Source organism: Frieseomelitta varia, unplaced genomic scaffold (assembly GCF_011392965.1).
Source record: "Frieseomelitta varia isolate USP_RPSP 00005682 unplaced genomic scaffold, Fvar_1.2 scaffold_929, whole genome shotgun sequence".
In the NCBI taxonomy this organism is placed as follows: Eukaryota; Metazoa; Arthropoda; class Insecta; order Hymenoptera; family Apidae; genus Frieseomelitta; species Frieseomelitta varia.
In genome coordinates, this window is record NW_025110733.1 from 42,528 (window position 1) to 55,110 (window position 12,583).

A 12,583-nucleotide genomic window follows, 5' to 3' on the forward strand; every position below is an offset into this window, starting at 1 on the left:
TTTTATTTCTCCTTTTTTTCTCTTTCTTTCTTTCTTTATTTTTCTTCCTCGTATTCATTATTCTGTTCGCGCTGCATCTGCTTTACTTTTTTAATCTACATTGTTTTATCTTTTCTTGTTTTCTTTCAATATACTTGCAGCAAAAATTTTTGCTGTAATTTTTCTTAAACAAATTTAGTTTTATTTTAAATCATTGTGACAAGATAAAAAAGTATTTCACACACATTTTTACTGATTTTTCGAATTTAATCATTTTTTTCCTTCTTTTTTCTTTTTTTCTTTTTTTTTTTTTTACGTAAAGTTGTTATCCTTGACGCTTAGCATTCTTGTGACATACTTTTGAACAAGAGTCATTTAAAGTTACTTCCAAAAGTAGTTGGGGCACGTGATCATCCAAGCGACTAGTTCTTGCCTTTATCCTTCCATAAAAAAGACGATTTTAGGATAATATCACGCGTGGTTGTTGCGCGATCATTAACTGCGTGTTGTAACGAGAAAAATTTACAGATATTGGTGATTTATTGTAAAAATGTGACTTTACTATTCAATAAATCGTTAAATAAGTGGCAAGAAAGGGTGAATTGTCTTTACTAGTTCTTTTCATCTAATATTTAAAGGTAATCGCTCGTCTCTTTTATGTAAATGTAAAGTATTTTTACCCACAAATTTAGCTATTTAGATAAAGCGCAATATAATTTGCGTTAATTCTGGCTTGTCTGTCGACGACATGAAAAAAACATAGGCAATAACTAAAAAGTTGAAGAGTTGAGAAAGATATGCATACATACATACATACATAGGTGTGAGGTTTACCACGAAGAAGGCACGCTTGCTTTTCATAGATAGTAAGTACGCATATAATCTCTAAGCTGTGGTAAATTTTAAAGCGATAAAGAAAGACAGAAGAGGAAAAAAAGTTTTAACATTATTATTGTTTTGATTTCTTAATTCCTTTCTGTTTTACAAAATTGGAAACTTTCGGAAAACTTTTCGCGATAAATAACAGTGATTCGCAATTGACAATATTCGTGACGATACCGTTATTCGTGCAATTTTCAAAACAAAATTCGTGACTCGCAGTGGGAAAGACACATTCGTGTAAAAATATCGACGATAGTAATAGTAGAAGTGGAAATTTCAAAAGCAACGAGTCAATCGAGTATAAGAGTATAAATCGTAAGGGATGAACGAGGATACATTTAACACGATGACACAAACGATTTAACCATATAACATTTTACAATGTTATCGGTATTAAAACGTGTTTGTTCTGTATTCTCGAGAGCGCAACTGTTTTACATACAACATATACGTACATACATATGTATTCTATTTCACAACCACTTGCTGTCGTTTTATTTGAAGTTGAAACAGATCATCGTCGTGTTTCTTGGTTTAAATTGCAATCGAAGTGTTATCGTATTATGCTACTGTATTATGTATCGTATTTAACTTTCGATAGCTTATTATCGAAAATGTTTTACTCTCGCTGCTAACACTGATTTGTTAACTCCACTTCCATTCGATATCTGCTTTAACGTCGTCTCAATGTGTAATAAAGATAAGCTACTGCATTCTTGTATATCTACACGATCAGTGAAATTTACACGTACAGAATGAAATTACATAAGCGTTAACGTCCGACATCTGTCAATTTCCCAAATTTCGGAAGAGTCGAGTAGTTTGAAATCTGTTTTTTCTTTTTCGATTTTATTTTCTTCCGATTTTCACTCTATTTGAGTGAAAATCGAGTGTTTGAGAAGACGAGACGATTAGTTATTAACTTACGACTAACGAACAGCAAGCATGGAAATGGAAAAAAGTAAACGACAGACTGATCCGTAACAAAAAGAAAAAAATGTGCTCTTTAGGCGATAAATCATGTATTCGATCGATCTTGTCCTTCGATCTTTCAACCAACAGGATATATTGCATTTTACAAAGTACATACATCGCGCAAGTTACGTAAAGAGTCGAAGGGAACATTTTTGTCACCAACTGCGCGGTAACTGCGAAAATTATAGTCACGCGGCAGACAAACGTCCCTAAGTTCAACTGCAGCCACCGAAGCGATCAGTGTTCTCCAATAATGTGTTTCCTACATTTAAGAAGATACTCGATTTAACAATTACCGCTTCCGACACAATTGCAATTAAAATAATTTCGGATCTTTTGTTTCGTTAAAATTGTCTCGCGCTTCTTTGTTACGTATTATTAGAAGAAATCTCTCGTCGCAACACGAGTTTGCCTTGCATTCATTCAGACGTTCGTTGCAGCCTAAATTTGTCTGTTGTCATTTAGTCGATCGGTTTCGTGTATCGCTTCGCACTAATTGTAAAAAAAAAGAAAGTGTCACGGAAGAGAAGCGCCACTGATTTTATGTGAGTTGTAAGTTGTAAGTAAAGTTATAATTTTAGTAAAGTTACTATTATTAATTACTACGATACAATGCGTTTGATACATTGTCACTCCAACGATGATTGATCGTTATTTGTTTGACAATGTCTGATGGAAAAATTCTTCTTTCAGGACATTCGATGGAAACGGAAATGGAAAAATAATACCGCATTATCGATAAAACGTTTAGTTGATGGCACTTAAAATCGTATCGGATATCTAACGGAATCGTCATCGCGAGGGAGAAGAAGGTGACATTCGAAGGTCGCGAAATCAGAGTCTAAGGAGTTATCACGCGATAATGTTGTCGTCTGCTTGACCGCCCAATAATCTGTTTTTAGTGCAGTAAGACTGGTAGTAAGAATCGCGACAACAATCGGTCGTTTCATCGTGGATTATTGCATATAGATATTGTCATAGTATACGTTGTCATCAATTATCAAATAACAGAGACAAAATTGAGAAGGCAAGGGACGAATCGATGAAACCCGACAAATTTTCGCATCGTTACTCTATCATAAATCTTGACAACAGTTCCTGACAGTCCATTGCCGCTTGGTTTGAAAGGTTCAGTCAAAGAATGTCGAAGAAGCAATGGTTGGTCCTGTTGATGCTGTTCTTGACTTACTTGTTGCTAGGTGCTTCCATTTTCTACCATATCGAGAGTCCCTTAGAAATCGAGCGCGCCAGAGAAGCCAAACGTGAACGCATCGAGATTAACGGTGAGCATAGTTGATCGTGTAATCGAAGAACAAACGATTATTTTGATAATTTAAGATCATAACCCCACGCGATTTAATGTTCATACACAGTAATCGCCATTTGAAAAATCGATATAATCAATGGAATGACACGGGAAATAATCACACGAGCGTATAACGATCTATTGTAAATTTTATCATTACCGATTATAACATTTATTAAGGATTTAAGAAAGATGGTCGAAATCTCTCTCTCTCTCTCTCTCCCCTTCTGTCTCTGTTCTTGAACAACAATTAGCAATCGTGATAGAGAACGAGTTGGTTGAATAGATTGATTCGATACCGAGTTACGAAGTCAATAGCGCGCGAAATCACTCGGTCGGCCACTCCCCAGAAAACTGTTTAGCAAATTCATCGGATCCTCCTACATTGGATTTCAACGTCACGTACATATATAAAATACGTACGTAATAAATTCAACTATTATAGAGATTGAAAGTACGACATGTTCTTGCACATGTTAGTCGACCTCTTCTTTTTTTGTCATTATCAATTTTGTAATTATCATCACAACCGTAATCTTAATCTTTAAAATTGGCGCTTCCGACCGTTTAAATGAATAATTACTTGTACGTACGACGAGCAAATGACTTTTACTTCGAAATAATTTACCAATCGTTGAACAAGCAATTGACAATAGTCAATTAGTATCTTTGATCGAAACTACTTTCACGATGTCATCGGAAATGCATGTTATTGAATTAAAATCAACAAATTGCGAGGAACAAATTTGAATCAACAAAGAATTACCTTTACGATATGAAATTTTTTAGCCAATATGTTCTTTGTCGAACCGTTTGATGTACGTAACTTCTTTCACAAGGTACATGCGCGTAAATAAAATTCCATAACCAATTCGAAGCAAGCAGAAAACGCAAATGATAAAAGAGTACGCAAGTGAAAAGATAAGATAACATTCGTTCGAGAATAGATAGTTGAAACGGAGAAATATAGAAGAGCGGGCAAAGTTTAAATGCTGATTACCACACTCGCGATTTGTGTTTTTGTTTTTTAAATTCGAATTGCGATCTTTCTCCCTGTTTCTTCTTTTTCTCTGCTGTTTATCTCTCTCTCTCTCTCTCTCTCTTACTCTCTGTCCTCCCTAATATAGTAAATTTTTAAACGGGTTACGGATATTTAGATTATGTATAGCCATATATACCATTGGTACATTCAGATTCTGATGCACGTTGCTTTTTCAGCTTTGCTTCATGCACATTATGTGCCTAACTTTAAACACGATTACGATGAAATTCTTAAAAAGTTGACGCAATATTGTGAAAAATCGGTTTATAATTATACCGAAGGAGAGACGGATCGCCTTGACTGGGATTTTTACAACAGCTTTTATTTTGCTTATACCGTCGTCAGCACGATAGGTACGTATATTCGTGTTACACGCGCTACCACGTGTATGTACATACATAAGTCTTTACACGTTTATATAGAATAAAGTTAGGAGGAAAGATGTGAAACGAGTAAACGTGTATATGTATATATGTACATATGTACTTACACATTCATACAGCCATCGTATCAATCGGATACCGATTCATAAAAAGATTCGGACACATGAGAGAGACACACGGTAGAGACAACGATTTGCGGCTGTATCATTTTGAGCTGTATTATAAAATTTTGACATGCCATCGACATCGAAATTCAAAATGTCGATTTGCCAATCATCTATTGAATATACGTGTGCAATACAGGTTATGGGAATTTGGCTCCGACAAATATGCTCAGCCGCATCCTGATGATATTTTACGGCCTGATAGGCATTCCTATGAATGGAATTTTATTAACGCAGCTGGGAGAATTTTTTGGGCATGTATTCGTCAAGGCTCATCAGAAGTATAAATCGTACAAACATGGCCACAGCGACTATTATGCCAGAAAATTGACAACATTTGAAACGGGCAAAGTTGGATTAGCTGCACAGATATTCGTTCATTTGATGCCAGGTTTCGTCATGTTTATTTTTTTCCCAGCATTTCTCTTTTGTTACTACGAACGTTGGACTTACGACGAAGCTGTCTACTATGCTTTCGTCACATTAACGACTATCGGATTCGGAGATTATGTGGCAGGTCAGAAAACATTTTCGTCACTTCTTTTCACCGACCCTACTTTTAACACGGACAATAATTTACATAGCGATTCGTGCAATGATAAAAGTAATGATGAAAAAAATACGTTTATATTGAAATACATATATATATATATATATATATATATATATATATATATATATATATTACATATCTATGTACATATGTATGTACTTTTTATACACAGAATGTTCTTCCCTTCTCTATAACAATCTAAATACAACATTAATAGATTGTCGCAAATTATCGATCATTTTGTATCGTGTCCGTATTCGATAGGAAAGGACAATAGCAAGGGTAGTGGATTTTTCTTTATATTATACAAGGCCTTCCTGATCTGTTGGATTTCCTTTGGATTGGGGTACACCGTTATGATTATGACGTTCATCGCGCGAGGTATGCGCAGCAAGAAGATTACTCGAATCGAGCATAAACTGGCGGTCAATTTAAAGCACACGCAAAGTAAAATTTGGAACGAATTCAACAAAGAGATAAACTACTTGCGTCGTGTTTTCAACGAATTACAGCTGTCCAAGGTCAAGGTAAATAAAATCCTACTCCTGATTCTATTTTTTCATTTTTCGTCGTTGTATGCTTATCCATATGATTTATCGTTCGATTTCTTCGACAATCACATATTTCACACTTTAGTCACATATTTCGATACGTTTCAGAGAGTGTATATCGATGAATGTAATTGCGAGATTCCACCTTTGAAATTCCCACGTAGCAACAGTTTCCCTGATCTTCGAGATTTGCTCTACTGTTCAAAAGAGAAGGACAGGCTGTGTAACAGACCTCGACGTCGCGCCAACAGCGAAGTGGTACCGACAGTAAGCAGTCTCTCTCTCTCTCTCTCCCTCTCTCTCTCTCTCTCTCTCTCTCTCTCTCTCTGTCTCTTTCATTCTCTTGAAATTAAACAATAAACAAAAATTCTAGTAGTAATATAAGAATAAGGATATATATATATACGTTCTTTTCATTGTTCAATAGGAAGCTGAAATAACTCGAGTCGTTTCCGAGACCGATTTGCAAAGAATCGACAAAACAGCAACATTCGCAACGCATGCGATGGTTCAGCCGGCAGAGCTGTTGGCAAGATTAGTAAACGTTCTTGGTTATATACCACCAGTTGCAGAAGACACTGAAGCCGATAATTCAAATCAGACAACTTTCGTTAACCAAGATATTGGATATCGTAGTAACAAACTCGAAGGGAATAATAGTAAAGAATACTCTGAAAAAGAGTCAACTCACGCGTCAAATACTGGATCGGGAATTCGAACGATCGGTCGTGAAAAAATACCAGCATATCGCTTTGCCAAACCTCGTTCAAGAGCGACTAGTGAGATTAAACTATACGAAACGAAGAACGAAGATCGAAACATCGAGTGGACATGGTCTGGTCCAACAACGGCTAAAAAAGTTCGAGAACTAATGAAATCACGAACAAGTGAATCATCTGACAGAGAACATGGCAGTAAAGAAGGAAAATTTTCGAAACTTCGTAGCTTTGCATTAACAAGATCCATTTCCAAAGCTCTGGTCTCGTCCGCTCCTTGGAAAGGTCGTTTCTCAATGAGCTCGGAAAAAAAGAACCCAAAATTGGATCATGAGATTAACAGGGACAACGGACAGTCATTCGCCTCGGAATCTGTGTCGATCGACGATAGACGAGATTCCACCACTTCGAATCTACAAAGACATTACTACACGCATACCGGTGCAGATGGCAACCTTAACGCAGAAACTGCTAATCATTTGCTCGAGGAGACCAGTTTGGCCGATTTCTTAAGAGCTCTCACCGTTCTTCACGCAAGTGTCGCTACCAACAGTAGCTGGACCTCAGTCGCGAATGCGGATCAGTTTCAGCGTGATCAACCTCGGAGAAAAATGGGTATCGCTTCTTTGACACCGCCAAAACTTCCTAGCTTGTTCACGTTATTTTCACCTTCTCCACCTACATCGACGACTCAAGCTAATCAAAACACTGCTGCGCAAGAATCTTACTCGAACGAAAACAAGCTACTCTCATCTCAAAATCGACGAGATTCGAGAAGAGGTAGTTTGATGTTCATCACACCCACAATCAACAAGTCAAGAAGATTTTCTTTGAGACCTGTAGCGACACCCGTTAGTCCTCCAACGCCTCCGAAAAATGATTCGCCATATTTATCGGTAAGTTCAGCGATCCATCCATCGATTCAACAATCAATCGATCGATTGTGAATCGACGATGTTCTCTCTTTGCCTTCAGAAACGAAACGAATCTTTGATTTCGTTTTAACCCGTTTCATTCTTTCATGCATTACATTTCACGCCATTTACATTTACTTTTGATTTTTTTTTTTAGGACTCACGGAGAACGGCACACGAAAATAGATCATCGTTTTTGTTCGAATCGCTGAAAGAACCTCTTATTCTAACAGAAAGAGTACCAGGCCATTCAACGCCAATAAAATCATCCCTGAACGATCGACGATTCTCGTTACGACCTACGACCCAAAATCCAAACGGATCTCCCCTCGTTCCTTCGTTCAAGGCTATACCTCGTTGGAAAGCCGGCATGTTGCAACGACAAATTGGCCAAATGAATCTTCGACGTCGAGCCAGAGCCTTCAGTTTGAGCGACGTTCACGCCGAAGATCTCGAGAAAAGAGCCGAACCTTTCGATCTATCGTCTAAAATTTGCGACAAACGTAATCGCAATACAAAAGACTGCTGTAAAATTGTTTCTCCAAACGAGTCCAAGGATTTGAGAAATAACGAACTTGTGAAAAATTTTTCCATCGAAAATTCTGATCAGTTTACGTCTTCGGTTCGTGGTTCGAATAGACGATATTCGACACTTTCACAAGAGACTGCTTGTACGAACAATTCTGTCCGACTCGAAGAAAAAACCGTGCAAATTGTCGAACCAGACATTAGTAAATCGACTGCAGACGTAATCCCGACCGAAAATATCAATTGTTCGATCAACGATCGTGCTTTTTGTCCTCGGTTAGGCGACAGACACGATGAAGAATTCGTTTCATCCAATACAAAGGAACAAATAATATTGTCAAATGATTTTTCTACTACTATTGACTTTACCCCCGACTGTAATTTACTCGTCGATGTTGACACGAAATCACAGGAATCGTTAATGGAAGTAAAAATAGAAAATCCCGTTACGAATATCGTTTGTAATTCTTCTGCAGCCGATGTTTCCTTAAATAATTCACTTGATTCACTTTCAGAATCAAAGATTAGAAAGCATGGGTCACGCTTGCCTATTAATAAATCGTGACATTCTGCAATGTGTAAAAAGCCTAAAACTCAGTATATCTGCAATCATTTTATGATGGTGCTTCATACTTGGATCAAAATATGGAAAATACTTTGAAAGATAAATAGAATTTCAAACATGACACGGTTATAAATGAACAACAAAGTGTTTATAAATGTGGAAAAAGTCACGCGATTGTTTCTCGAATGCTGTCGCTTTGTTTTGTGGTCAATTTCACGAAAACAAAAAAGATTAGATTCGAGAGCAACAGAAAAAAAGGAAAAAGGAAAGAGGAAGAGATAAGCCCCTCTTCTCTCTTCTACACTATTTGCACCGATACGTTGAATTCTTTCAATTGTTTTAAAGCAGCGGTTATCGTTTCTACTTTTTTCTTTTGCCTTTTCCTCCCACTTTAAACGAAAGTAGAATCATGGTCGAATTACTATGATTTCTAAGAGAGACGATATTTCGCAAGAAATGATTTTCAACATATAGTATTTTTTGACATCTATGTATGTATTTTTGTTCAATCGTTCGATATAATAAATTATGTATAATTTAGTTTATTACACAGGAACGCAAAATTTTTTTTACTTTCTTACGTGTTGCGAAGGAAGCTATCGTACAATGAATGTATTTGTAAAAAATTATACTTGGTGAATGGATCGAACAATCACTGTTTGGCATGATACTATTTGACTATATAAATTAACAGTTTCGTGTTTCAAGTATTTCATTATATATTTCTATAGTCTTTTTCTTATCTCTTCGATTAAACATGCTCGTGGAATCGAAACCTCGGCACGTGACGCAACATCTCTCAACGTAACTTCTCCTCTAGCTAGTTCTCCTTCGCCGATTATTACAGCCAACGGTATTCCACTTTCTTCGCAATACTGTAATTGCGCAAGCAATTTTACGTTTCTTTTGTAAGATTGTTCAGCTTTCACACCGGCGTCCCAAAGAATCGACAAAAGTTTCATTCGTTCTTCGTGCAAGTTTTTTTGCGCAGTCGCTACGAATACCTCGACTTCGGTAGTTCGCGTTTTCACTCCTTCCTTATTTAACTTTGTCTCTAAAACGTTGAAAATTCGCTCCACACCCAATGACAGACCGACACAGGGAATCGATTTGTTTTTGTTATCAAACATTCCAACCAAATTGTCGTAACGACCACCGCCTGCAACGCTACCAACGCCAACATCGTCACCTGCAAAACGAGATAAAACGACTAGTTTTTAAGCGATTTTTTTATCAACAGATGCTGTTTTAACGCATCGCGGAAAATCTTTAAGAAAATTTACCGATCAATATCGCTTCGAATATTACACCTGTGTAATAATCGAGTCCCCTAGCAAGACTAAGATCAAAAATTATTTTGTCCGTCACTTGCAATATGTTACAGTATTTGAACAATAATTCCACAGACTCTAGGCCTTTTACTGCAGATTCGTATTTCATTAATTCGTTGTCTTCCCTCAATTTAGAAATTAACTCCATTTCACCAAACTGCGACACGTAAGTGCCAATTTTGTCAGCACTGGATTCATTCAGACCTTTTTCTTCGATCATCTCTTTTCTGACTTCCGACCAGGAATTTTTATCCAATTTATCAATAGCTGAACACACAGCACGAAACTTGTCACTTGGAACGCCACAGGCAGCAAATATACCGTCCAATAACAATCTGTGATTCAATTTAATCCTATAAGGTCCTATGTCCAGAGATTGTAACGCCTCGGAAATAATACGAATACATTCTGCATCTGGTATCATAGGGTCGTATTGTCCAGCTATGTCGAAATCCTTTGATTCAGGAAAGAAAAATATCAACAACAGGTTCATCAACAACATTATTCACAATGTACGTTGATAGACTTACGCATTGGTAGAATTCTCTGTATCTACCCCTCGTTGTGGATGGATTGTCCCTTCGGTAAACTTTTGCTATATGATACCTTTTTATGGAAGAGATCTTTCCCATTGCCAGATATCTAGCAAAGGGTACAGTTAAATCATATCTCAAAGATAAAATTTCTCCACCTTGGTCCTTCAAGTCATAGATCAGTTTCGAATCCTCCCCATACTTTCCTGTCAAAACTTCCTAAGTTGAAAATAACTTTTATTTAAAACACAAAACAGACACGTCCGATTTCATGCAAGTCAAAGTTAACAATTTTTACTTACTTTTCGTTCAAATACAGGAGTATCTATAGTTTCTGCGCCATGCTTTTTAAACACTGCCACTATTTTATCCAGTACTGCAAGTCGAAGTGCCATTTGTTCAGGGCCATAGTCTCGCGTACCTTTAGGCGTTTTAAGAATGAGCTTGGAAGGTGCTTCGCCATTCTTGGCTCCCAATTGAGCTTTCAACTCCAATAATTTGGAAACTTCCTCTGCAATCTACACGAAATTGAAAATCAATCGACGCTGTTTAACATATAGATTTTAGATTAACGTTAAATAAAGTTAATGTTTTTTGTTGCTCGTCAAAGAAAATTGCCTATTTATACATTCTGCATACCTTTAGCCTCGAAAGCATCGACGCATTGCAATATTTTTGTGCAGGTAGAAAGGCGTTGGTCCACATTGAACGCAACATCCGGCGATTTAAAAGAACCAGAATCAAAGAGAAAAGTCCGCCTCAATGCTGATTATCAAACTAGCCGAAAGAACAAATGGTACCATATAAGTGGACTAGCAAGCAAATGCTATAAACTACACGGTTTGAATTAGGTTCGTAGCATATTCAATACAGATACACACAATCAAATATAGTTTCTTAATTAGAAAACTCTCATGGAGAATGTTATTCGAAAGAGATAACACATGCGTATATTCATACATAATTCATAGCGATTTTGCTTGCCAGCGAATAACCACCTCACCTTTTGATCGATCAAGTTTCTGTCGGAGAGACAAAAGTTGCACATACGATCGACCTTTTTCATTAGAGGCGTAACTGCCTGTTCCAGTTCGGGAAACGCTTTACGTTCAATTTGATCGAAACTTTGAATATTTGAAAACCATCTTTTTATGTGTGGCCATTTAGAGAGCCGATCGTTAACGAAGATTACGCAGAAATCAAAAAATATTGCATCTTTCGTAGTAGGAATCCAACCACATACATAACTGACATCCGCAAAATCGTGGTTAATACTTTGTAATTGCGTTTCTAAGTTTAAAAAAACTGTTGAATCCTGAAGAACGTTAAACGATATATTGTCATCTCGGTCAGAGGTTAGGTGCAGACGATCGAAAATATCATTTGTAAGAAGTAGACAAATTTATTCACAAAAATTGATGGAAAAGAACACTCGAGGACATGACGTTCTTGAAAAAGATAACAATCACAAACAATTGTGAACCTATAGAGCGAATTACACAAATGCGGAGGAACACATGGAGGCGAAATTTACCATTGTCGCAAGGTATCGTCTGTTCCAACGCATCAAAAAATTCATAATAAAAAGGATATATAAACGTGTAATACGTAAATGTAATAGCTCCTACCTGGATATCATTCGCCTTAGCAGCTTTTAGTTTTCGTACAAGTTCTCCTTGTCGTTTCACCCGTTCCAGCAACTTTTCTTCGATTTCGTCAGCCATAACGCGCGATTCAGTCTTTCTCCGTCCAACTCCAATTTCAAACTCCGGTTTATGCAGCACGGCATCACTGCGCCTTCCAGCAACTCACATCCAACAATTCTAGTCAAATTTACTATTCGCTTGATTGACTTTAGAAATCTGTTCAATTCGTGTTCTCGATATACGTGTTCGTAAACGGAGAGAGAAATTTTCTTCGTTAAACTTTTGAATCCAATCTGTATTTCAAATACAGATACAAAATATCAACGGTACCAATTTGAAACATTATTAACGTAGAAAAGAGTAAACTATACAGATTTTGTTGATGGCTGATGTTTCCCATCATTGGTAATTTATCGGAATAAAAAAACGTCAATAGAAAATAAATTCACTTTTAAAATCCGATGAAAAACTGTGTATATTTTGACAAGTTTTAAAATTGATTGATTTTTCAGATT

General features: G+C 36.8%; 2 protein-coding genes across 13 annotated transcripts; one reads left to right on the top strand and one right to left on the bottom strand.

The window, feature by feature from the left end:
* The first annotated feature begins 233 nt into the window (after positions 1-233).
* LOC122537753 lies at positions 234-9,116 on the top strand. Of its 8 annotated transcripts, none has more exons than XM_043671221.1 (9): positions 1,383-2,395; positions 2,530-2,742; positions 2,818-3,119; positions 4,361-4,537; positions 4,871-5,248; positions 5,549-5,811; positions 5,944-6,102; positions 6,263-7,447; positions 7,623-9,116. In XM_043671221.1, the coding sequence occupies exons 3-9, from the start codon at positions 2,978-2,980 to the stop codon at positions 8,556-8,558; spliced, it is 3,240 nt and encodes a 1,079-aa protein (XP_043527156.1). In that variant the 5' UTR covers positions 1,383-2,395; positions 2,530-2,742; positions 2,818-2,977; the 3' UTR covers positions 8,559-9,116. The 8 variants fall into 8 exon arrangements, with proteins under 8 accessions (XP_043527151.1, XP_043527155.1, XP_043527156.1 ...); XM_043671218.1 differs by having other exon boundaries at positions 2,530-2,661; positions 2,739-3,119; XM_043671216.1 differs by lacking the exon at positions 1,383-2,395 and adding an exon at positions 234-845 and having other exon boundaries at positions 2,530-3,119.
* A 148-nt stretch (positions 9,117-9,264) lies between these two features.
* On the bottom strand, positions 9,265-12,347 carry LOC122537755 (histidine--tRNA ligase). Of its 5 annotated transcripts, none has more exons than XM_043671225.1 (6): positions 12,051-12,347; positions 11,426-11,737; positions 10,725-10,940; positions 10,420-10,641; positions 9,842-10,343; positions 9,265-9,747 (listed from the first exon to the last, which is right to left on the bottom strand). In XM_043671225.1, the coding sequence occupies exons 1-6, from the start codon at positions 12,144-12,146 to the stop codon at positions 9,284-9,286; spliced, it is 1,812 nt and encodes a 603-aa protein (XP_043527160.1). In that variant the 5' UTR covers positions 12,147-12,347; the 3' UTR covers positions 9,265-9,283. The 5 variants fall into 5 exon arrangements, with proteins under 5 accessions (XP_043527160.1, XP_043527162.1, XP_043527163.1 ...); XM_043671227.1 differs by lacking the exon at positions 11,426-11,737 and adding an exon at positions 11,062-11,199 and having other exon boundaries at positions 12,051-12,336; XM_043671228.1 differs by lacking the exon at positions 12,051-12,347 and adding an exon at positions 11,062-11,199 and having other exon boundaries at positions 11,426-11,555.
* Positions 12,348-12,583: the final 236 nt, after the last annotated feature.

Excerpts from the sequence above, each read along its gene's own strand:
- LOC122537753 (XM_043671216.1), top strand. The coding sequence starts at position 2,978 with ATGTCGAAGAAGCAATGGTTGGTCCTGTTGATGCTGTTCTTGACTTAC. Across the intron at positions 3,120-4,360 it reads TGAACGCATCGAGATTAACG|CTTTGCTTCATGCACATTAT; the intron begins GTGAGCATAGTT and ends TTGCTTTTTCAG. Across the intron at positions 7,448-7,622 it reads ATGATTCGCCATATTTATCG|GACTCACGGAGAACGGCACA; the intron begins GTAAGTTCAGCG and ends TTTTTTTTTTAG.
- LOC122537755 (XM_043671225.1), bottom strand. The coding sequence starts at position 12,146 with ATGGCTGACGAAATCGAAGAAAAGTTGCTGGAACGGGTGAAACGACAA. Across the intron at positions 11,738-12,050 it reads CTAAGGCGAATGATATCCAG|GATTCAACAGTTTTTTTAAA; the intron begins GTAGGAGCTATT and ends AACGTTCTTCAG. Across the intron at positions 10,642-10,724 it reads CTCCTGTATTTGAACGAAAA|GAAGTTTTGACAGGAAAGTA; the intron begins GTAAGTAAAAAT and ends TTTTCAACTTAG.